The following is a 25,634-nucleotide window of genomic DNA, read 5'->3' on the forward strand; positions in this document are numbered from 1 at the left end:
CCTGCCCGGGCAGCGGGGACCTGCAGCTGCAGCGGCCCTGCGATCGTGGGCTCCGCTTTAGGCCCAGGCAAGGGACCCCTAGCTTCCGGGACTGCCAGCTTCGACCGTGCCCAGCTCCCATCGCTGGCTCCACCCCTACTTCCTGCTATCACTGGCCAGAGCAGCAAAGGTGCCTGATTCTCCGATCATGGCTGGGGGGCAGGGCAAAGGCGGCCCCAGGGCCGCCTTTGCCCTGCCCCCCAGCTCTTAGCTCCCCCCTGGGTTTCTGATCACTGTCAGTGGCAGGGGGCTTCTTCCTGCTGTCCCTTTCGCCTCCCTGCGTTGTGCCTACATATGCAAATTAACCGCCATCTTGTTGGCAGTTAACTGCCAATCTTAGTTGGCAGTTAATTTGCATATAGCCCTGATTAGCCAATGAAAAGGGTATCGTCGTACGCCAATTACCATTTTTCTCTTTTATTAGTGTAGATGTATCTAACCTTGGTCATGCATGCTTATTGTGGCTCAGATAACAGATTTTGAGGGTTTGTCTTCTGACTTGTGCTTTGTCTACTTAAGAGGACAAGTGTTTTGCAACCTTAGGGTGCATTGGCCTTATAAATAAATACTAGAGGCCCGGTGCACAAAAATTTGTGCACTCGGGGGGGGAGGGAGGGTCCCTCAGCCCGGCCTGTGCCCTCTCACAGTCTGGGACCCCTCGGGAGATAACAACCTGCTGGCTTAGGCCTGCTCCCGGGTGGCAGAGGGCAGGCCCAATCCCTAGGTGCAGCCCCTGGTTGGGCTCAGAGCAGGGCCAATTGGGGAGTTGGGGCACCACCCCGTCATGCACAGAGCAGGGCAGATTGGGAGGTTGTGATGCCACCCTCAGTCACGCTCAGGGTAGGGCCAATTGGGGGGTTGGGGCACCGTCCCCTGTCACACTCAAGGCAGGGTCGATGGGGAGGTTGCGGCGGCACTCCCTGTCATGCACAGAGCAGGGCCAATCAGGGGGTTGGGGTGCTGCCCCGTCACACACAGAGCAGGGCCCATCAGGGGGTTGGGGCACCGCCCTCTATCACCCACAGAGCAGGGCCGATCAGGGGGTTGGGGCGCCACCACTCTCACACTCAGGGCAGGGCCGATGGGGAGGTTATGGCTCTACCCCATCACACACAGAGCAGGGCCCATTGGGGGGGGGTTGGGGAGCTCCCCCCCCTATCAGGCACAGAGCAGGGCTGCTCAGGGGGTTGGGGCCCCGCCCCCTGTCACACACAGAGCCACAGGGCGATCAGGGGGTTTGGGCGCTGCCCCCTGTCACACTGATCCCGGTGCCGGGAGGCATATTACCCTTTTACTGTATAGGTTAGAGGTCTGGTGCATGGGTGGGGCCGGCTGGTTTGCCCTGAAGGGTGTCCTGGATCAGGGTGGGGGTCCCCACTGGGGTGCCTGGCCAGTCTGGGTGAGGGGCTGAGGGCTGTTTTCAGGCTGGGAGTGACTGAAGTTCCCAACCGCTCCTTTTTTTCTTTTTTTTTTTATTCTGGGCCAGCTTTACCTTGAGGCTTGGCTCCAGCTCTTAGGCCTCCGCGGCTGAAAGTAGGTTTCTGGCCTTTGCTTACAATGTTGCGAATCTGCTGGCTGAAGTCCGGTGGTATTTGTTACAATGTTTCTTAAACTGCCCGCTCAGAGGCCTGCAGTCGCAGGCGGGGAACGTTGGCTTCCTCCAAGGATCCTCCGTCACTGAGGCAAGCAAGCCTCATGTTAGTTTCAAGCTGCCTGGCTGCCGGCCGCCATCTTGGCTGACAGTTAATTTGCATATCTCGCTGATTAGCCAATGAAAAGGGTAGCGGTCGTACGCTAATTACCATGTTTCTCTTTTATTAGTGTAGATGACAGGATCAGAATGCTGGAATTGGACAGTTTAATATTTCTCATCTATTCTGGGTTCATGTTTTCTTACTGTGTTTAAGAATGGTAAATATTCAAATAGTAGTGTTCAGAAGAATTCTAAGGCAAATTTAAGTATTTAAAAATTTGCTTGAGATGGAGTTTTCTTTTAATAGTCTTATACTTTGTGATGGCTTTGTCCTTAATGCCTATAGAATTTTCCTTATTCTTAGATTAAATACTAAATATTTTAGGGGTGAAGTGTCATGTGTTTAAAACTTTTCACATGGCTCAGCAGGGGAATCAAGTATACTGGTATAATAACTCTGTGTGTGTGTGTGTATCTAGGTAAAGTGTACACACGTATATATGGTGCTTTTCTGCATTTCTGTATGGGTAGGGAGACACCATTTCTCACTAAGATTGGCACCACCTGATGTCGGTCTACATAGTGGCCAAGCTTTGGGGAAAACAGGCACACATCATTGCTATGGCAATGCAAAACAGCATAGTCTCAAAGGAAGGGAATCTAGCAGTATCTATACAATGACTCAGTAATCCCAGTTCTAGGAGTTGAATACAAGGATAAAAGTAGAGAAAATATCACAGTGATGTGTGTATGAGGGTATTCTTTGTGTTATTTATAGAATACTAGAAACAACTTAAGTGGTACATCCACAATTGAGGAACATGCAACTTCAAAAAAAAGAGAGAAAATATATAACTGTATACCAATATGAAATTATCTTCATGATATATCCTATATAATAAAACCCTAATATGCAAATCAACCAAATGGCACAACGACTGGTCGCTATGACATGCACTGACCACCAGGGGTCAGACGCTCAATGCAGGAGCTGCCCCCGGTGGTCAGTGCGTTCCCATAGGGGGAGTGCCGCTCAAGCAGAAGCTGGGCTCATGGCTGGAGAGCGCAGGGCAGTGGCAGGAGCCTCTCCCACCTCTTCTGCAGGCGGGCGGTAAGGAGTGAGCTGTCCTGGACTGCAAAAGGGATGTCCACCTACCGGCTTAGGCCCACTTAAGCCGGCAGGCAGATATCCCCCAAGGAGTCTTGGACTGCGAGCGGGCACAGGCCGGGCAGAGGGACACACACACACACACACACACACACACACACACACACACACCAGTGCATGAAATTTTGTGCACCAGGCCTCTATTTTAAAGAATTAAATAAAATAAAAAATAGAATCCCAGAGCATTTGACCATTGCAGAGTATTTTGTGCCAATAAGGTGACTAAAACAGTTGTGTTTCACTTAAGAAACAAAAAACACAAAAGGAGTACCTGGAGTTGGTAAAGTGGAAGATGAGGGGGATAGAAATTGGGAGGACTGGCCTTCATTGGTCCTGCAACCCAAAGGGGATCATTATTAGTCTTTTGTTCCATGGATATTCTGATTGATCCCTGAAATATCTTTCATCCATAGAGGTGGTGAGAGCATATTTTGGCATGGCTGAACTTATCAGGGCTTTAAGATGAAGTCACTTTATTGGAAACTTGAACAATGGCTTTATAAGGCTCTATTGTGTTAATAGGGGGATGGGTTTTATAATGTCCAAATAAAATTGTTTTAACTTACCTTGTTATTTGTATTCTAAAGCTTGCAGTTCAGTTGTAGCTGAGTCAAAATAGGTAGGGCCTGACAATAGAAGTCACAACAAAGCATTGTGATAGTATAGTTGTTTTGAGCTATAATAGAAATGTTTTAGAAAGTTTGCAAACTTGATTTTGAAGTGTAAACAGAAGGAATGAAGTAGAATATTTTCTTAGTGTGCAGTGTGGTAGGTTTATAATTTTAGTTTCATTTCTTTCAAGAAAACAAATTTTTAAACACTGAACCAGTTTAAACCAAATATTGATATCTTTAAAATTAATGCACTATTTTTTTCCTGTACTATATCTCATGTTTAAAATGAACAGCAGAGAGTGAAATTGTTTGTTTTTAAATCTGATCATTTAAATAACAGGAAGTAAATGATTAATTTGTAAGTGCTTAGCAAAGAAATATAAAAAATATGTCAAAATAAGAATTTAGTTTTCATTGATTTGGTCAATGAAGAATGTCCCACATAGTTAGTTATAAGCTCTTGAGCTCAATAGGAAATGTGTATGTTAAGTGACCTTTAAGAGAAAATCAGAAAGAATAATTTTCTCCTTTAGATTGCTTCTAAAGCTAACCACTCAAAGAACACAGAACAATTTGATTGTCTCTTAAGACCCTAGACTAGTGGGGCAATTCGTGCAGAGGTTTGGATGTCCCTCTCCCACAGTAAGGGTGTAGGGCTTCATAGTGACTGTATGTAAGTAACCAGCTGACATAAGTCCTGTTTTGCTTCTCCTCCTCTCTCTCCCCTTCCTCTGCCTTCCTTTAGGAACGTGTCATTAACCATGCTGCAGGCAGCCATGGATTCTCTGGGATATTTATGAAATATGATCTCAGTTCTCTTATGGTGACAGTTACTGAAGAACATATGCCATTCTGGCAGTTTTTTGTAAGACTCTGTGGTATCATTGGAGGAATCTTTTCAACAACAGGTTAAGATTCATTCCTTTTTTGTCTAATTTCTAAAACTGTTGCTGACACTGAAATTAAGATGTTTGTACTTAAAAGGGGCAAAAAATATACACACTTTTTCATGTTTTGATATTTAAAGAACTTTTTCTTTTAAGACTTCATTCCAAATCTCCAAAATTAATGGATTAAGCATACCTAAACTCACTGCATTCAGTGATTTAAGGGAGATTACTTAGTGAGCTAGACAGATCCTGGAAGTGAATCCAAGTTCTCCCATTTACATAGTGATAGCTTTGTATAAATCGCCTACCTTTTCTGAAATTGTTTTCTCATCTATAAAAAAGGGAATAATGGTTCCTAACTTGCAAGTGTGTTGTAGAATTAGATGAGAAAATGCCTAGAAATATTATACACTTGAATGTAAATTTTCTATTTGTTTTAAAGTATTTTTAATTGTATGATATGTAAAATAATATCTAATGGTACTTGGAACTATGTGATAGTTCAGTCAGTGTTTTTATGATTTTGACCTTTTTGCCCTGATATTATGGGGTTCTCTCAAAGATAATTACTTTCAGAATTGTAAGAGTTAACTAAGTACAATAAATAGAGAAAGGAAATAGTTCGTTCTTTATCCCCAACCCATATTGAGTATTACATGGATTGAGTAGTTTATATACTTTGAATTATATTTTTTAGATAAATGACTAGCTTTTCTTATAAAAGTCTTTGTCATTGTTTCATTTAAATGCATTTAAATTTGTGGTGCTGGTATTTATTTTTTAAAATTATGTGGGTGGAAGATGTATTAAGCACTCTTGAAAAGATTACTTTGTCAAGTTCAGGAATCATTGGATCTTATGATTTTGAAAATAAATTCATTTGTTTTAAAATTTAACTGTCATTACTTTTAACTGTGGGGGTAAAGCTGACTGTTTTCTTTCCTTCCTTAATCTATACCATTATAGTTCAGTTTTATATTATTTAGGAAATAATTACATTATAGCATAATTTAATTAAAACATTTTTTTATTACAGGCATGTTACATGGAATTGGAAAATTTATAGTTGAAATAATTTGCTGTCGTTTCAGACTTGGATCCTATAAACCCGTCAATTCTGTAAGTGGTATAGTATAAATGGTACTGATCTCTAACTCGTAGTACTATTGTTAAATCTAAACAGTATCTTTTGGTGCCCAGAAAAAAATTGTCCCAATAAAGCCTTGTGTTTAGAGGAACTAGTGTAATGAGTAAAACTGATGCTCTGGTCTTTTTCTCCCTAGGTTCCCTTTGCGGATGGCCACACAGACAACCACTTACCTCTTTTAGAAAATAGTACACATTAGCACCTCCTAGGTGAAGGAGAAAAACTTTTTGCCTGAGACATCAAACCTTTTTTAATAATAAAATATTGTGCAATATATTCAAAAGAACAAAAAAACATGAATGGAAAGCAGGAATCATACCTAGAAAAAAAAGAAAAAACCCAAACTGAAATCCTATATATGTTGTGTCTGTTACAAATGTCTTAGAAGAAATTATGCAGCTAATCAGTGAATAAGTCCAACTGGAATATTGCTTCGAAGATGACCCCTTCTGATATTTTCACAGCAAATGGGCAGTGTCGAAATCGGACCTTGAAGAGGCTGAAGGAAAGAGGTCAAACCACATCTAAAGAAAAAGGCATTAATAGTGCTAATGTCTGCGTCCTTTTGTTTTTAAAATATGATGTCAGAATAAAATATGGAAAACTAGTCTAAACTTTAAAAAGTTGTGATCAGGTCACCTTGTTAATAAAGGTAAACAGGGATGGGTTCACATGCCATAGCCATATTAATGTTAAGCCATAATGAAAAGACCATTTATCCCATAGTTTGGTCTTTTGAAGGTAACTGCTTTTCTTTAACCTCTGGCTATTGACTTTGTTAACTATTGAAGGCAGGTGAATTCAAAGACTAAGGTGAATTCTTACAGGGGCAGATACATAGGTGCTATAATATGTAACAGGAATCATTCACAAATTGGATGGTGGGCACTTATACAGGGAAAAGAAAGCACATGTTTTTAAAAGATGCTAAATTTTCTAATCTGATCATATTGTTGGTATACTGTGGGAGCAGGGGGTGAGTAATAAAAAGATACACTACTGATAATGAAAATTATCAGTTTGTAAAATATTAAGAAAAGTAGAATATTTTATACACGCTGTGGTGAGTAGGCGACAGGGTAACTTTAAATAAAATAAAAGTGAGGCAGCTATTTAAGTAAAACAAGATGTCATATCTGAGAGGTTATCATTAAATGATTTCCGTTAAACTATCAAACTGGATGAAAGAGGTATTTGCATTCAGAATGTTCTGAATGTGGTTGATTCTGTATTAGATTGTGATGTTCTTCTTACTATTTAAGACTTGATTTAAAATTTTCAGACTATAAAAAGATTAAAAATGAGAGGGAGATATCATTCAGGTACCATTAAAAACTTATTTGGAATATGTGTGCTAACATCAGTTTCCTTTTGTAATACTTAATGTTAGTAGAAGAATCTTCAACCAGTCCCCATGGTGTAAATCACTTAGGGAAATAGGGAAACAAAAATTCCGGGTAAGTACCAAGGCCAAGGCTAAAAAGCTAGATTTAAAAATCATGGTTTTTAGAGGATAGGCTGTCACAAGTTGTAGTTTTTCAAATGGATTTTTTTAAAAAGTAAAATGGTTTCTTGAAAACAGTTTGGACAGTAATGTAATGGAGAGGAGAAATACTGAAAAAACTTTGCAGTAAAGCTTATGTTGAATGGTATTTTGCAGAAAATAACAAGCATCAATGTTTAAAATGCATTTTATCATTAAAAGCCACAAAGTTAACTGATTAATACAGGTGACATAACAGGCTTTGAAACATATTTGAATCCAGAAAATTCCAAATAATGAATATGTTTTTTATTTCTTCAGATATTTCCAATGAAAGACTAGAAACTAATAGAAACTAAACTATTCCATCTCTCAAAAGGAATTTTAACTGGAGAGAATTAGAATTTTAGCTATTTTTATTAGACTGTTGGTTCTATGAGTCTGCTTGTCAGAGAATTCCATCAAATTTCAGGGGTTTTGTTTTTTAATGGGAGGAAAGACAATAACCATTTAGAATTATTTTCTTTCTTATAGGATTATAGCAGTTAACTATCTCTTAAAATTTTTAAATCTTCATTGTTGGAAGTATTACACATGTTCCCTTTTCTCCCCCAATAACCCCTTCTAGCCTGCCCCTCTGCACCAGGCCTTCACCACCCTATTGTCTGTGACCATGGGTTATACATCTATATATGCATATAAGTTTTTGGATGATCACTTCCCACCCATCCACCTTCCCCTGCCTTCCCTCTGAGGTTCTGCAGTCTGTTCTATGCTTCTATGTACCTGGATCTATTTGTTCATCAGTTTATTTTGTTCATTAGATTCCACATAATTGTGATATTTGTATTTCTCTGACTGGCTTATTTTGCTTAGTATAATACTTTCCACGTCCCTCCATGCCATCTCAAAGGGTAAGTGATCTTCCTTTTTACTGCTGCATAGTATTTCATGTTATAAATGTACCACAGCTTTTTTATCCTCTCATCTACTGATGGGCACTTGGGCTGTTTCTTGATCTTAGCTATTGTAAATTGTGTTGCTGTGAACATAGGGGCGCATATATACTTTAAGAAGAATTTTAAAAATTATTTAGGTACTTATATGATTTTTAATTGTTTTCATGTTTTTCAAATACCATATTGAAATGTTAATGGAATTATTTTTTCCCATTAAAACTATAAAAGGAATTTCTTCAAAGCAAAATCTTGCTTTGCTATTGATTTTCATTTTAAAAATTAAGAAAGATTTCCAGCTGAAATTCCTTGAATAGCAAGATCAGATTTTTTGGCAATCAAAACATAAGATTCTTGTCAGCCCTTTGGATGATGGATGATGAAGTATTTCTGTATATTAAGATTTGTTAGGTGTTCTGATTTCACCAAATGTTGCTTTGAACACTGTATGTAGTGACCTATTCGGCTTATGCCTGGGGATGCCTTCAGTAGGATACCTAAATTTATTAACTCAATCCTTTTTATTAGGCTGTTCATAATATCTACACATATATTTCAGCCTAAATATTTTGAAGTTGAGACCTTGAATTATATGAAATGTTTTTTTTTAATTATTTGCATACCTTGGCCTATAAGAAGAGATGAAATATTTAGGTGAATAATTCTCTGCTACAGTATTTGTACACTTCAGACTACCTCTTGGAAAAGCTTAACTCAGAATTACAAAATTCTATTTTCAACTCAGATAATTTAATATGCTTTTCTCATGCATTTTATGATACAAAGCACTGAATTTTTAAAAAATTTATGAATGCAAACAAAATTTACAATCTTTAATACAAACTTAATTCATAAAGGACTGACTAAGATGTCTTAATTTTTTAATGGCGTAAGGGGAGGGCTAAATTACATACATTCTGTTTTCATGTCTGAGGTTAGTAATTCAAGTACTAACTTACATATGTAAAGTAATCTAGCACTGAGCATTTTTCCATACTTCTGTGTGGACATATGGAGTAACCATTACATTTTAGTATAGGTAGTTGCTTATGTTTCCAGAACATTAGATTTGCAGTTTTAGAAAAATAGCCACGTGGAAATTTGCATGTAACTCCTGTGAACTTTGCAGATTATTGATGTTTTTGGAAATTTTAGGCTGACCTACGTTAACTATTAAGTTTATTGTGAGAGAACACATTATTTGGGTGTTAGTCCCTTGGGTCAGTCTATTTACCTTGAGATTCTAAATCAGTTATTTTAAAGTGATAAGTGGAGATAATGATGTTAGGTTAGTATAAAATTGTGAGAAATATTTTTTCTGAGTTCTGTGTCCATCTGTCCTAACTTTCTCTAATATTAATTGCCTTGCATGGTGACTGTCTTCAACTCAGTAGTATTTATTACTGTATCGGGTATTTAGTGAGTGCAGAATATAGGGGTTACCAAAACTTTTCAAATATAAATACCTTTTCTTTCTACTTACCATCCCCTTCCCCCCAAAATAGGAGGGTTTTTTCCCCCTCATTGCACTGTATATCTTAGGCACTCAAATAATTGTTAGTCTTGATTTAAAATCACTTCTTTCATACAGATACCTATCTGCTTTCACTGCTTACAAGAGAACTATGTCATGTCTCTAATATGACAGGTAGAAAACACTGCAGCATATAAATGCTACCCTATTAATGGTCAGCAAAAGTGGAGCATTATGTACTTATATGTTAATTTGTATTGAACCTGGTAGGTTCTTGGGATGATTACATTTTTTATCAGGGAGGGTTAAAGACACAATACTGAAAAAGAAAAACAATCTTAATTCAAATTTCCATGTAATCAAAAGTCAAAATGACTACTTGATCAGTGGAATTTATTGAATTGGTAAAACAATCAAAAGATAGTAAATTCTTAGAACTATTATGTTTTATCCAGTCTCATTGAATTATATATATTTCATTTTTACTGTATCTGTAGTTATCAGTGTAACTCAAAAATATTGTGTAGACATCTTAAGCTAAAGATCACCAGCTGTTTTTTTCAGAGCTGGGTTGTGTGCCCTGGAAAGTAATTCCCAGAACTTAGATGAGATTGGGGTGGATATTGTCCAGAAGAGTTACCCCAAAATGCCTTTTATGCATTCAGAAAAATCTCAAGTAATCCTAGAAGCTGCCCTCAGTTACTTCAATGTGCCATTTTGAGTACCAATTATTCCAGCTAGTGAGCATAAACATGTTAACATTCTATGTTCATGTAATTGTCTAGTAGTTGTGATTATTTTTAATTGGGCCCCAGTTATTAAACTTGAATAATAACCCGTGTTTTTAGCATGAGATAACTGCAATCAGTATGCACTGATATCTCAAATAAGATGAAAGTTAGGGTAATAGTTATATAGAAATTTAGGAATAAATAGTTTTTAGTAATTCATTTTTATTATACATAAAATATTTTTAAACAAAACACCTATTCTCTAAATGTAGTCACTTAATGAAGTCTGTCCTTTTCTGCTGTACATTGTACAATTAGCAATGTGCAACTGGAATGATCGAGACACTAGACACACTAGTGATCTGGTGCTCACTAGAGTACTCTTCCCCACTTTATAGAAAAAGACTGAGACTAGCATTTAAATTTGTGTTTAAAGTTTTGTTTTTCCTCAATGCCAAGATCAAGAGACTGGGTTTTTATATGATTCCAGCCTAGGAGCTTCCTCTCCATTTCATCACTCCTATTGAGGCCTGAGTAAAATAAGCTTAAGTAGAAGGTTACAGCATCTGTGAGGATGTTGAAACCATTCTTCCACTTCGATTGATTTTAAACCTTTATACTGGGTACCCCAGACTGGTCTCAAGGCTAGAACTGCCTTTCTTGAGCATGTTTCCACTTCTGGGTGTTCTGTGTTTAATGAGTTGCAGTTAGTCCTCTCAATGAGAAGAACGCTAAATATGGAAAGAGGGTTGTACTTTGGTGTTTTATATTCAAGGACATAGAGTGTTAGGAAGCAATCTGGAAATTATTTTTTCCTAAAATATGCTTGGCTATGACTTTCCTTCTCTCGCATTAAAAGAAAAAAAAAAAGATATAGAAATAGGAAATAGGGGTAAATACATGACAGGACATTTGACAGGTGATGAGGTCGGGCATAGTCTGCCACTTCGTAGTCTTGAGGACCACAGTTTGCTGTTACAGATGTATCTGAGAGGTACCGGATAAATGAAGACTGCCAACTGTTCTTAGACCTTGAGCATGCTGGGCGCCCTAAAGTAGGAGAGAAACTTATAACAGAAGCTCACGATGAAGAACCAGACGTTCCGAGCCATCTGAGATCTTGCCATAAGAAGGCGCCAGGCGATGAGGAAGAGGGCAGTATTAAAGAGGTAGTGAATATTTCGGAGCCTGGGGAATGGACATATAGTCAAAGTTAAAACAGTGCCAAATACCCAACTATTATCTGAAACATAAATGTGTTTCTTTCTGGCTATCACAAGCAAATAATTAAATGCTTACAGGTATGACCTGATAAGCCTTTGAGTTTCATCTTTCATTTCCACAACATTCTCAATAATCAGATTTCCATAAGATTGCCTTGACTAGTTTCTATTTATCATACTTCTTTCTACTGTAACCTATCTTGCAGACATGGCTAACAGTCTTTCTTAAAGGTACTTTGATCATATTACCATATCACAAATTTTTACTGGTTCCTGTTCACTAGAGGGTAAGTCCTGAAGTTCTCAACCTACTGTTCAAGGTTCCACTCTGTTTTCAGTTTACGTTTTCATCCTTACTCTCTCTATTAACCCTTTGCTTCTGCCAGAATTATACCAGGCTGTTGTGAGTCTTTGTCCTTGAAGGGATTAATGACAAATTTAAGGCAGCTGAAGGACCTGAAGTGTGGTTAGGCCCATTTTACATAGTCTGATCAGTCTCCTGCCTACTGGGTATTCTTTCTCTATATCACATGGTAGGGTGTGGTAGAAGAATCAAAGACACGGGTTCATGTGTGACTATGAACAAATTACCATTGTTATTGATAAAAATGGGATAACAGAAAGAATGCCTCATAGGGGTGTGGTGAAGGTAAATGAAACAGTGTATCACAGGGCATAGTATAAAGGGAAGGACCTATTATTTAGTAAAAGCTGAAAAAATGTTAATTCCTCCTTTCCTTGGCTCAGATTTCATGTCTGGTGTAAAATCGGATACACAAATATTAACTGACCGACTATGCTTACCTTTTTAAGTGTTGCTTTGCTTCTGGGACCCCAGCCATATCCTCTTTCAATAAGTACTTCTTGACTCCTAAAACGTAATTTTCAATGTATTCCAACCAGTTCAACTGGCGTACATCAAAGTTGAATACCTGAAAGGCAAAAAGATAAAAGGATTGCCAGAATTGCACGGCTGGACAATCACTTCGTTCACTTAATTTTCTTTTACATAAATAAGCAACAGTCAGTTTAGAAGACTTAGCTGGATCCCTCCAAATAAGTTTATTTGAGCAGCTATTTCGAAGGCCCTGATAATATAGATTACCATTTCCTTGCAATATTTAAACATGGATCAAGCACAAACACTTTATCTTCAGGAAGTCTTGTGAGGGAAATTTAAGGAACTGTTATTAGTCTGGTAAAAGCTAATTTCATTTCATGTAAAGATGGATTAATTTTTAAAAGTGATGGAATAATATGTTAGGGACCAAAACAAATTATAAATCATTTTCTTTCCATTTCTCTTAAATGTTCATGGTATCTCTTGGCCTACCTACTTTTCCTACAATATCAGCACTTATGCAGATTAAAGCAAACTTTGGAAAGCAAAGCCTTAAGGAGTAGCTTAGCAGAATTTATATTTTGTATTTGCTTTAGAGATATCCATTATGTCTCTCAGTGTGCCATTAAATGAAGCCATTCAAAACAGTTCTTTTAGTGTTAAGTGGTAAGGAAAGCTTTACTTCTCTTGAAACACTAGTATGTTTTCTCCTGGACAAAGAATGCCATGAAACTATTTTCCCTTTTCCTTTCCCACCAAAAAGCTCACCAAAAAAATTCACTGCTTCAACGGGAATGACTTAGGTAGGATCTTGTATACTATGGATAGACATTATATTTTTTCATTTTTATCCTTGACTTCATATTCTAATTCAATTTATTTCTATTTTGTTTACATATGTGTTTATTGTAAGATATATCAAATCTTTGAGATGATTTTGAGTATTATCAAAGAGAGCAGATGAGATTAACAAGTTACAAAGAGCTTCATAGATTTGTCCAAAGCTGAGTTGCTTTCCAAAAGTAATTCTGTATCATTTTGTTTGGATATGTTTGTTTTCCACAGTATCACTATTACGTACTCATGGATATAAACAACGGCCTTTTCTTTTATTCTATTACGTACTCATGGATATAAACAACGGCCTTTTCTTTTATTCTATTTCACTTTTCTAAGGGAGATTTCAATGAAGCCCTGGTTAGGAAACCTGATTCTGTGGGGCAAATCAAACTGGAAGCCGAGCCATCCCAGAGTTTGGCAATTAAATCCAAGTATTCAGGACTATTATCTTTGCTAAGGTATTTTGAAATTGTATGTTAAATCCACTACAGATTTGATTTTTTTCATGACATTTTTAGTGATTTTAGCTTAAAATAGTAAAATGTAAAAAATGAAACTCTAAGCTCATTTACCTTTTGCATTATTTAGATGGTTAAATTCTGTGGAGAAATGCAATAAAGATAAGCCTACATAAAATTTGAAGCTAATTTTTAAAATACTGTACAATAGCTTGAGGTTTTTTTTTTAAATAAGCTGGTTTGATCAATCAGCCATGCATTTCAAACAGGTGTTTAGAAGAATTTTGTACAAGGTATGTAAACATTTCTGAAAATAGGTCTACTTCATGTTAATTATAGAGGTACTCAGTGATGATTTCAATTAAAATATCCTTCTAGATCTCATCTGGTTTATCAGCCTAACATTTATAGCGTTAGATTGTCCAAGTAACCGTTTGGTTCCGTGGCATAAATTCTAGGATTGGATTTGAATCATGTTCTATGAGGCTGGTATGTTAGGAGTAAAATCCTTAGCCTCCAAGCTAGGCTAGCTACCCACTTAATGTTTACTTCTCAATATGACTTGGTTTCTTGTACATGCTGTCAAGAATGAGTTAAATCAAGAAATGCTTTTTTCTTTAAAAAGAAATTTCAGTGGAAAAGTGTCAATCGAGAGTGAAAATTTTAAAGTTAAATTGCAAACTAATGACATGATCAGGGAACTCTTGACTCCTTAAGGAAGGCTAGAAGCATGTACAAAGCACAAAATATTTCTATATTTGTGAATTTCAGAATATGCAAAGATTTCAGGGCTTATTGTTTGTTACCAAAGCTAATATAAAGAAATAAATGGCGCTGATGCTAAGCAATTAAAGTGAAGGCATGTTTTGAGAAATAAAAGGCTGAGTTGATTAAATCATTATAGGGAGAAAGATTGACAATGCTGGGGAGAGGGCAATACTGATGGAGGGAGGTCTTTTATGGGATAGGATAAATAGGAGTTGAGGTTAGCTTTAAAAAGATAAACTATTTTAGAGATGCCAAATGATTTTGATTTGATAAGAACAGTGGAGGAGAGAGTGTACAAGCAGAAAATTAGAAATTTTTATCGAAATCATATGCTATGGCTATTAGGGGAAAGATAGAGGTACCCAGGATTTGTTGAGAACACAACAACTGGGAGAGTGAACAAAGAATTAAAGATAACTATATGAAGACCCCAGAACAATAGTGAGGATCTAACAGAAGACCAAGACCCTTGATTTCTTACCTACATTGAGCTTGTTTCCTGCAACTGTGTTGATAGCATTGACTGATTTTCTTAGAGAAAAAAAATTCTGTGTATAGCCCAGCTGGTGTGGCTCAGTGGTTGAGCATTGATCTATGAACCACAAGGTCACCATTCAATTCCCAGTCAGGGCACATGCCTGGGTTTTGGGCTTGACCCCCAATAGGGGGCATACAGGAGGCAGCCAATCAATGATTCTTTCTCATCATTGATGTTTTATTTTTCCCTCTCCCCTCCTCTCTGAAATCAATAAAAATATGTATATTTTTAAATTCTGTGTATATAAATAGAACTTTATTCATCAGCTTCTCAGGTCAAATACTTCCAAATTCCAAGTGAGTAAGATTTTCCTATTGGCTAAGTCAGTGCTGTACTTACTCTCTGGTCTTCAGGACTCAGCTTGGACATCAGCATTTCTGTGTTGCTTGTGCTCCATTCCCAGCTCCGGTTGACGAAATACTCCAGCATGGAAACAGTTCTTAAAAGCCGATTCATGAGCTTTGTCATCCTGAGTTAAAGATCAGATAGGAGCCAATATCATCAGCATAGCACAGATGGCTGCTTCCCTGTTACTCAAGGAATACGTGCGAAATTGTCTTTGAGAAAGAAAAATTATCCCTCCACCAGTCTTCATCTCCACTAATTCTCATAGCATCCCAGGTAGGTAGGTATAAATCTGCACTTGTATGAATGCAGTAAAGTGAATTTAAGATAAAGTGGCCACAATAATAGGTGTGGAAGCCAAAATTCCAACCAGCTTTGACCTCAAGAAGCCTCTGCTTCTGTAATCTCGCCATCCTGTGTCCCATTACTTAAAGTGGACCATGTCTTCCAATCCTGTAATCAGGACTTGGACCAGCTCGGCTTTGTGGACTTGCCAACTTAACAACTTACAAAAACTTCCATATACAGTCTAATTGCTCTTCACAGTATTACTCTGAAGTAGTTGAGATCTGTATTATCTTCATTTTACAGAAGAATTATTAATAGGTTTGTGGTTACATGGCTAATGCTTAAACCTAGGACTTACGGGTACAAGTCACCTTTGGCCTATAGAACAATTGATTTTCACCTTAATCAGGCAGATCGTGATAGTAGTAACTCAGCAATGATTATGCTGTTTTGGGAATTTGGTTTTATTTATGGTCAATCTTAATGCCCACATACTTAATGACTCCTGAGGTTCTCTCATTGTATCATGGGAAATTCTTTGGCAGGAGATAAAATAATGCATCAGAACAGGGTTCTATTTAGCTGTTATTATCTAACATCTTTGCTGCAGACTAAATATTTGTGTTCCCCTGAAATTCATCTTGAAACTTACATCCCCATAGCATGATGGTCTTTAAAGGAGGAGACTGGGAGTTGGTTAGTGCCCTTATAAAAGCTCATTCGCAGCATTGGAGGGCACAGAAAGATGACTGTCTAGGAACCAGGTTGCAGGTACTCAACATACCTAGTCTACCAGCTTCTGGATTTTAGATGTCCCAGTCTCCAGAACTGTGGGAAATAATCTATATTGTTTATAAGCCCTCTATTCTGTTGTAGCAGCCCAAATGAAATAAGACATTCTTCATGCATTCTATAACTCTGATGTAACTGATGCAATTTCAATAGATTTGTTTTAATTCTTAATCATCGTGCAATGATATTATATGTACAGGACTTTATCAGCACAATAGTATTTTTTTTATAAAGAAAAAATACAGTTCTTATTCTCATAAAATACATAAAATGCAAAAGCCAAAATGTGATTCATTTTATCACATAAAAATTTAGAACTTCTTTTAGTAATAATAGTGTTACTGTATTCTACACGCTCTTATTCAAAACCATATAAAGTAGCTATTATATCTTTTTTTTTTTTTTTTTTTTTTTTTTACAGGTGAGAAAGTTAGGCTTCAGGCAGGTTAAGTAATTTAGGGCTCATGTGGCAAAACTGGTGAAGTCAGAATTCAGACTCCAAACTTACATGTAGCTCCCCTTGTATTATAAAAATTTCATTTTCAAAGCTATAAGGAACAGACTTAGAGGAAATACGTCAAATATAGTTGTGTACACATACACACACATGAGTTTCCAGAAATTATTAAGGCCAACCCAATAGAAAAATAGATGAGAAATAGCAACTCAGAGTAGAGAAAATTTGAATGTCTAATAATGTCTAATGAACAACTGATGGAGGAGAAAACTTGAATGTCTAATGAACAAAACTTGAATATTTGATGAACACAAGGGAGTGCTAAGGACTTGGGGCTCAAATAAAAGTAACAAAGAGATGCCATTTGTTGTTTTTATTTTGACAATTGCAAATGGACAGAACCTTTGTCCATTGAGGGCAACCAAATATACTCCAATCCAGCAAAACCACCCCTCAGCATCTTCACCAAACCAGTGGCACATTCTATAAAAAAATTCATGTGCACTGGTATTTGTTTACCTCAAAGCAAACCTATATGTATTTCCATATGTGGTTGTAAATGCATAGATCAAATACACGAGGTGAGGGAAGGTTCTAGAAGGACTCTAGCATTTTCTGCCATAAAGATTATTATTAAAATGTCTATCAAAAACAAACCTACCAATTTTCCACAAATATTACAATTTAATTAATCAAGAACAAAATTCATAAAGGTTTGTATTGGGTCCCTTCTTTGTCTTTTCTACTTATTAAATTTGCTCTTTATATAGGTCTTCCATCCTTGATATATTTTATAAAGTCTTTAGCATTTCTGCTTACAATGTTGTTTTCTTTTCCCATTTTATGTAATAAGCCCCATACAAATATTTTCCTCATAGCCACAGTGTCCCCTTTTCACTTTGTTCAAGGAGAAATTGACAGTTACCGAGTGATGAGCTCTTAATAAGGTCTGTGCAAAATTTAAATAAACTCTACAGTGCCTATGCTTTAGTCACTTGCTCCACTAATAAGGATGGAAATGAAACATGCTGAGAAAAACTTCCTCCTTTATAAAGAAGCTAGCACCAAAGGCAAGACTATTCATATTTCTGATTCTTGGTTGCAGAAGTTGCCTTTGGTAATGACATGATGGCTCCTCAGACACATGTAATATTCAAGTGAGACAGAGATAAAACAGTATGTCCTGTGTCAAACAGCAACATGGTGACAGCATCTAAGCTCTGCATACTGTTTACCCTGTTCCCTCTAAGCAGTGGGTCTGAACCTTCCTAATGCTGTGACCCTTTAATACAGTTCCTCATGTTGTGGTGACCCCCAATTTCCTTGTTACAAATTGAACATAATTAAAGCATAGTGATTAATCACAAAAACAGTATGTAATTATATATGTTTTCTGATGGTCTTAGGCGAACCCTTTGAAAGGGTCCTTCAACCCCCAAAGGGGTGGCGACCTACAGGTTGAGAACCGCTGCTAAAGTCTTTACTCACCTCCAGGTGGCAGTAAATCTAGCCCAGAGTTCTCCAGATCTTTCCTCCATCACTTCCTTTGAGACTATTTGCAATTTTCCCCTTAGCTTCTGTTTCCTCATTTGTGAAATTGGGATGATGAGCATGTCCTCTTTGGGCATTGTGAGAATGAAAATGCATCTTCCCATGTGTGTGTAATTGAGGCTGGTATCATTATTGTACATTTGAAGATTACCTAACAATTTAGAAAACCCCAGACACAAGGGTCTCAGATGTTTTTCTTTTTTAGTGGATGAGTACTTGCTAAATTCATCAAGCAAGTTCCTTAACATTTAACTTCCTTTATTATCATGGAGGATTTTAAAGGTATGGGGCTTGTCACTACTGTTGCTTTGGTTATCCCAAAAGTTGTATGTTCGTGTGTGTGAGATTCAGTTTTCACCTCTGATCCCCAGCTGAAGGGAGGACTAAGGACTGTGAGGCCCTAATCTTCCATGCAGCCACACTCTCACAGCTGTTGACCCAGCTTCTCACCTGGGCTTCCTTCCTGTGAGTCGTAGATAGAAGTCGTAGATGATGGCAGGGGCCCAGTGGCTGACGGCATTCCAGTACTGGGTTGTGATGGTGTTGGTTGTAAGGTCAGCATATGGCCTCCTAAAAGCTCTCTCAAATGGAATTTTTTCAAAGGTTGCCAAGACTTGGAATCCTGGGTGAGGTGGGGGGGAGCAGGGGATGAAATAAGGAGTAAGTCTGGAGCACATAAACCCATTGTGGTGGATGGCATTTGCAATGGGTCAAAACAGTAAAGAATAAGTATTTGCTTTGTAGAGTCAAAACTCAATTTCTGAGAACATTACTAAGATTTTTATCCTGGCAAATAATCACCTGCAAATTTTAAGCAGGTGACCCAATTTTAAGAATTGGGTCATTTTCATGAAATCTTTAGTCTAAAACAACTTCTACAAGAAATAGTTTTAATCAATATAGTGAATGTTATTCAGAAAAACTTAAATCCATCATTCAATTTCAGGGTTATTTAGCCTGTTCTAAAAGTCCCAAGACGGAGTCTAAGGGCCATATTTCCTTGTTTGGATCACTACTTTAGGAACCAACAGGAAAGTTTCGTAACATTTTACTTAAACCTTATAAAGGGCTCCTTAAACCTTAAACCTCAGGGCTTCAGGGGAAAGAGAGACGGTAAAGGCAGGACTCCTCTGTGCAGGTTCACTTTAAAGACCACAGTCTTTTACTTCTTTGGGATTTCTTCTCTGGGAATACATCAGACTCAATTATCTACTCTTATCTCCAGAGGTTTTTTTCATAATATATTTTTTCTTTACATATTTTTACTTAGGAAAAGCCACGTTAAAATTTTTAATGTACATTTGCAAAGTCAATAATTTTCAATATTCATTTGTATTCCATTTTCATTTTATCTATGTAGAATGTTCAAAGAATATGCATAAATGCATTATTCAATTATGATGAAGACAGCAGTTATTATGGTAATAAGATTATTGCTTTAAAAGATACTTAGAAATCTACATGAAAAAATATATACCCTATACAGAACAGATTCTCAAGAAACATCTGAACCAGAAACCTGGACTGTTTTCCTCCCAGAGGAATTCATATTTACTTTTAAGAATCACTAGTGGAGTGGTTACTACACATTCAAGGGAGGCCAGAGACCTGTCTTCAATCTCAGGCACCAGCTCCCCATATGAATTTGAATAAATCATTTAGTCTCGGTCTCATATGTAAAATAAAGCAAACTCCCCAGATTATTTTTAAGGTCACTTTCAACTATGAGATTCTATAATTCCATAAAACAGATATTAAGAATTATTGGCATGGAAGAAGACTATTTTGAATCTCAGCAATAGAATTTACATGTAACATCTTTTTATTTAAGAGCTTGAAATATCTTGTTTGTGGCTACTAATGCCTCTTTTTATGAATGATATTTTAATTCTGTTATTGTGGTAGAGATATATTTTTTATATTTTTATTTCCATATGTTTTCAGAATTATTTAGATAATCTAAATAACTGGATATATGCTTTAAAGAATTTTACTGCTAGAGAATTTCACTTAATTTTCATTGAAGTGATAACTTTGCAGATAGCAATTAAGTGTTCTGAATTAGAAATCAGATTCTAAAATATTAAGTACATTTGATTTTTTTCTACATCTAGTACTTAAAAATAGCTAGGTGATCTAAAATTTCAGATTTTGACAAGAAAATCAACTCCTAAATTGACAAAGGAGTTCAAGATTGGTTAGCTAATTTTCTGTTCTATGCCGGATTCATTCATTCAACCAGATACCTTCAAGGTTCCTCTTTTTTAAAGGAAATATTTTTATTGATTTTGAGAGAGAGAGGAAGGGAGAGGGAAAGAGAGAAAAACATTAATGTGAGGGCAAAACATCAATCGGCTACCTTCTGCAACTCGGTCATGCCCCCTTGCCTGGGAATCAAACCAGCAACCTTTTGGTGCACAGGAGTGCACCCAACCAACTGAGCCACACCAGCCAGGGCTCAACTTGACTCTTATGGCTAACTGCTAATTAGTGAAGAGTATCCCTGACTCAATAACAGTTTATATTGTTGGACTTTTCTAAATCTACTTTATCGTTTCACATTGTTAGGGATGTAGCAATGCAGCGAACAGTGGCTGCAGCAGGAACAGTGGCCCCCACAGGAGCAGTGTTTGATCACTGACATTGCTTATTGCTGACGTCTACTTGGTTTTACTTATTTTTAAAAATCTTTATAACTAATGGACTGCTTATTTCTTATAGTCATGCAGATGTTCCCACTGACCCTTCTTTGGTATATTATACTTACCTCTTACACATACACAGTTGTAATTATTTTAGCTCTTATTTTTGTGTGTGTGTGTTTTTCCCCATTAGATTCTAAGCTTCGTGACACAATTGGTCTAATTTTTCCCGTGGCAGACATAGTAGTGATGTAGTTACATTGCTATGGGCACTTACCCATTTTGCCCCAGTAACAGGGATTCAAGTTACCAGAAGTACAGTGGTAGATTAGCGTTGACTTAGGTCTGGAAAATAGAAGAAAATTTAGGTAAATAAAACAAAATGGAGAACTCATCAAAGAAAGATAAGGGAAAATAATATTTTAAAAAGGATGTTTCAATAATTCTAATGAGTAAGGTAACCTAGGCAACCTTCCTTCTTTTGGTTAAGCAAAATGGAAGAAGTGGAGGAAAAGTGTGTGTGTGTGTGTGTGTGTGTGTGTGTGTGTGTAAGGGATTGAAGAGATTGGAAATAGGCTGACATATTTGTGGAGCAAATGGAGGTGTCATGATGAGGCGTTAGAAGAGACTAGGCAGTTAAAAGCAGAAACCCTGAAGTTTAAAATGTATGGATATTGCTAGAGCAGAATTTTTCAGACCAACCAATGGGAAGTTAGCAGGGCACATATTAACTCCTAGACAAAGAAGCTTTGGTGGTAACCCATTTGGGGACCCCTCTCTGCTGCAGGGAGCTTTATTACTTTACTATCTCTAATAAATTTTGCTTTTGTCCATGAACGCATTCTTCGGTTTTGCAAGATAACAAACTTAGACCCAAACAGAAATTTTGGCATCAATGATGATGAGAATGATCATATTTCTAAATTATGGACATGTTTATTGGGCAAGAATACAGGCTAGGTTTTTTCCTAAATCCAACTAAGTCCTGCTGGTTTGGAAAGTCTGACTCAAAAAAACATTTAATTCTATTTGTCATTTACTACCAGAGCCAAATATGCAAACAACCTTTTTTTTTTTTCTTTGTTTCAGTAAATAACCCATACATGGTGGTCTGAACTTTAGGCATTTATCAGGAACTGAGCAGGTCAGTGAAACATAAAATATGCTCTCATTTTATCCCCTTTTTTCTCCTTTGTCTTTAAAACAGGAAGCTCTATTTTAGGTTACTAACTAAAAAGAAAAGCTTTTTTGTTATCAAGAATTATATGATTCACCTAATCGGTGTGGTTCAGTGGCTGAGCTTTGACCCATGAACCAAGAGGTCACTGGTTCGATTCCAATTCAATTCCCAGTCAGGGCACAGGCCGGGCTTGCAGGCTCGATCCCTAGTAGGGGCCGTGCAGGAGGCGGCTGATCAGTGTTTCTCTCTCATCCATGTTTCTATCCCTCTCCCTTCCGCTCTCTCTACAAAGTCAATAAAAACATTTTTAAAAAAGAATTATATGGTTTAATAATTTAAAGGGTGTTACTTTATGATCAATGAAGTATTAAGTAGTACTTATAAAACAACTCAATGCATATATTTGGAACTATGTAAAATATTGAAACATATACCCTGTCACATTTGGGGTCTTCTACAGTACAATGCATATATTTTGAAAATAGGCCTAATATATTCACCCTCCTTATCATTAAATATTTGAAAGAAAACCAACTTAGCATCCTCACCTGTGAACTGCTGTGTACCATCCCACAGCCAAGGTGAGATTGACGACTGTATCAACGGGAATCACATCTGCCACAGCCATTGGAGTAGCTCTCAGGGCCCGGAGAAACCCTTTTCCTGTCTGCACAGGAAGAAGGACATAAAATATTAAGCCAGGTCTCAAGTAACAGCTGGAGAGAATACTGATGCTGTTAGTAATGACAGCTACCATTGACCCACTGCTTACGAGACTACTATACCACGGCTGATGTCACAGCCTGTCCAGTCTTCCAGCCACATTCATCTCAAATGCCAACACTTCTATGAACCACTCACTAGTGAGTGGTCCTGGGTTCCTTTAGGGAGTGGAAGTCCTCAAATTTGGGAGAGGTAATATATTTAGTTAATTAACAAACACCAAGAATAGTTTTTCACATCTTAAAAATTAATTCATAAGCATTGTTTTCCCCAATTTCCCACTTATACTGTATTAGTTTACCATTTCCTAATGATGCTTTCTGCTAGTGCTTACTAATTTACAAGCAAGAGCAGACACTAAAAGTTTAAGAAATATTTATTTTTAAAAATTAATAAAAATCTACCTTTTAACAATTTTGTTATTGGGAAACTTTTCCTTTGGTATCAGTTCACCTCACAGATCACTGATGTTATACAGATGTAAGAATTGGGAATTATTCATGTTAATAAGTCAGTTAATAACTAAAAAGTTGTGTTTATTTTATGAATTAAATATTTATACCCTACATATTTCCAACATCCTTTTTCAGTGGTTGTTAGCACTTTCTTATGTTCCTAATTTGTTGTAACTGATTCCCCTTCCTTTGGACATAAGAAATTAGTTTGGAAAATTTTAGATAACTGAGTAAATGTGCAGTTTTGTAAACAATGTAATAAGACACACTCTGGGGTCATGTGAAAATAATTAATTATATTCTACGTTACCAAATGTCCACCCATAGCTAAACCTTAAAGAAGAGGAAGGCAGGTAGAGAACAAAAAGAGAGGAGCTGCTAGAGCAAAAAAGAAATCAGAAGGGTCATTCTCACTGTCTTTGACAAGTGATCATAATTCACTGTCTTATATTTGAATTTTAGTTCCTGTTGGACCTCGCTCTGAGAACACAGGCAGTGTCTGAGGTATGAGGTTTGTAAACTCAGAGAATTGAATTGCGGTTCATTGTCCTAAAGAGTGGAGTTGTGGTTCTGGTCCTAAAATGCTTCAATATGAACTGTGACCACCCCCCCCCCGCCCCGCCCACCAGCTCAGGCTGAACCAGTCTTCACGGCAGGGGACACGTACACAGGGCTGTTGGCCCAGAGGAACCAGTAACGTTTCTCCTGGTCTGTGAGAGGTGTGCTGAAAAGTGTTTCCTCTATCCGTCCATTTTTAATTTGAAATCTTTGCCCGAGTTGGTGATTCTCTTTCTTGTATCTATTAAGAACTGGTTACTGATATATTTTATGCATTTATATAATTTATATCCACACACAGAGAAACTCTTGTATGTGTTTTATAATCAAGAATTTAATAATCTTTGTGAATATGGTTTTTATTGCATCCCCAGTTCGCTGCATTCAAGCTATTAATGGTCAGCGCAAAGGAGGAAACACCCCCATCTTGTGGTAATGAGAGAGAACTACAGGCATGGTCCTCAATGCTCAAAGGCTTTCCAAAAAGAAAACTCCTAAATGGTCGTTGATATTACAGTACATCTGTTTTTCTGATAATAAAATTTACAAGTAAAAATAATTTTATTCTGCCTCTATTTTCCAATCACCATAACTGAGATAAGGTACTTCAATTGTAGTTAGTAAAGTAACATTTATGGTTTTGGATCAATGAAGTTAAGCCAACACTAAGCATGTTGTTAGTTACTATCTCTCCACTACATTTCAAGGAGTTATTTCCACGTTAGTATACATACCGCAATAATGAGCCCACTAGGTCCATTTACGTTATCAACCCAACCCTAAAATAAAGAAGAAGATCTCTATTGATTACACATGTCAGAAAAGTGTAATACCTTTGGAACATTTGCAATCTAATCTTGATACATTTCAAACAGGAGCACTGAGACCCCAGCTAATATAATTGCCTAATCCAGTAGGTCTCACATCACACACAAAGGTCAATGGCAAAGCACTGTATATTTCTGCACTTCATTTGTGCAAGAATTAAAATTCTGCCAGGAGGAGCCATGGGTAGTTTCAAGCTGTTATAATGACATCCTGGGGGCTAAATTGGACCTGCTAACCAATTCATCAATCATCATTTTCCTCCAGCTCGGGCCTGATTTTTATCTCCCTGGGGGAACACTTCAAACATGATTTCTAGGAATTATCCATTTCTGGAGAATTTATGAATCATACCATCCACGCTCTCTCTCTCTGTATTATATTAGCTTGCTTAGAGATGTTAGAGGAGAGATTATGCTTAGGAGCCGTAGGAGGAAAATGTCTTTTTGAGTTTGTCTCCTCAGCCCTAAGCAAGTCAGTGGACCATATTATGTGTTTCTTCATCTGTAAGAGTCAAAATGCACGAGGGAGAGGAGAGAGGAGAAGATGCAGGGGTTATTCGCCGAGCCGTTTACTCGGGACCGGGTACTGCGGAGCACTCCCCTCACACTGTCTCAGTCTCTGCACAGTGGGGAGCAACAGCCCAGTTTTACAAGTGAGACAGCTCAGAAGTCTGCATTGTCAGTAAGTAGTGGAGCTCAATTTTATCTGCCCTAAAACTTCACAGAAGGACAGAGCAGTACCCAGATGTCAACAGTGACTATTCCCAAGCTGAGAAGCTTTTGTGAGCTTTGTGATTCTGATTTACCCTGGCAGTGGTGATGCCACCGATTTTGCCATTAAGAACAGTCTGCTAAATTTATTTTTTTTATTTTTTAAATGTTTATTGTTTTTTAGGGAGAGAGGAAGGGAGAGATAGAAGCATCAATGATGAAAGAGAATCATTGATAGGCTG

The 25,634-nt window shown here is 37.3% G+C and overlaps 2 protein-coding genes and 1 long non-coding RNA gene across 6 annotated transcripts in view; 2 read left to right on the plus strand and 1 right to left on the minus strand.

Moving 5' to 3' along the window:
- ERGIC2 (ERGIC and golgi 2) overlaps positions 1-6,907 on the plus strand; it is a 38,062-nt gene extending 31,155 nt beyond the window's left edge. For all 3 annotated transcript variants that reach the window (XM_081083701.1, XM_081083703.1, XM_081083702.1), the window contains exons 12-14: positions 4,260-4,422; positions 5,441-5,523; positions 5,688-6,907. In XM_081083701.1, coding sequence (XP_080939827.1) covers positions 4,260-4,422; positions 5,441-5,523; positions 5,688-5,750 — 309 coding nt within the window. In that variant the 3' untranslated portion in view covers positions 5,751-6,907. The remainder of the gene's footprint in view (positions 1-4,259; positions 4,423-5,440; positions 5,524-5,687) is intronic.
- Positions 6,908-10,962: 4,055 nt separating this feature from the next.
- LOC308513570 lies at positions 10,963-24,405 on the plus strand. Of its 2 annotated transcripts, XR_013995558.1 has the most exons (6): positions 10,963-11,364; positions 13,436-13,557; positions 15,267-15,484; positions 22,028-22,082; positions 23,759-23,800; positions 24,229-24,404. It is a non-coding gene; the product is annotated as an uncharacterized lncRNA (long non-coding RNA). The 2 variants fall into 2 exon arrangements; XR_013995559.1 differs by lacking the exon at positions 10,963-11,364 and having other exon boundaries at positions 11,595-13,557; positions 24,229-24,405.
- FAR2 (fatty acyl-CoA reductase 2) overlaps positions 11,221-25,634 on the minus strand; it is a gene marked incomplete at its 3' end in the record, with an annotated part of 50,239 nt that continues 35,825 nt past the window's right edge. The window contains exons 5-11 of the mRNA XM_081083704.1: positions 24,589-24,633; positions 22,667-22,785; positions 21,216-21,283; positions 18,747-18,918; positions 15,203-15,332; positions 12,223-12,350; positions 11,221-11,383 (exon numbers count right to left, since the gene is read on the minus strand). Coding sequence (XP_080939830.1) covers positions 11,221-11,383; positions 12,223-12,350; positions 15,203-15,332; positions 18,747-18,918; positions 21,216-21,283; positions 22,667-22,785; positions 24,589-24,633 — 825 coding nt within the window. The remainder of the gene's footprint in view (positions 11,384-12,222; positions 12,351-15,202; positions 15,333-18,746; positions 18,919-21,215; positions 21,284-22,666; positions 22,786-24,588; positions 24,634-25,634) is intronic.

The sequence above is a fragment of the Myotis nattereri genome, assembly GCF_964212035.1.
Source record: "Myotis nattereri genome assembly, chromosome: 2".
NCBI lineage: Eukaryota > Metazoa > Chordata > Mammalia > Chiroptera > Vespertilionidae > Myotis > Myotis nattereri.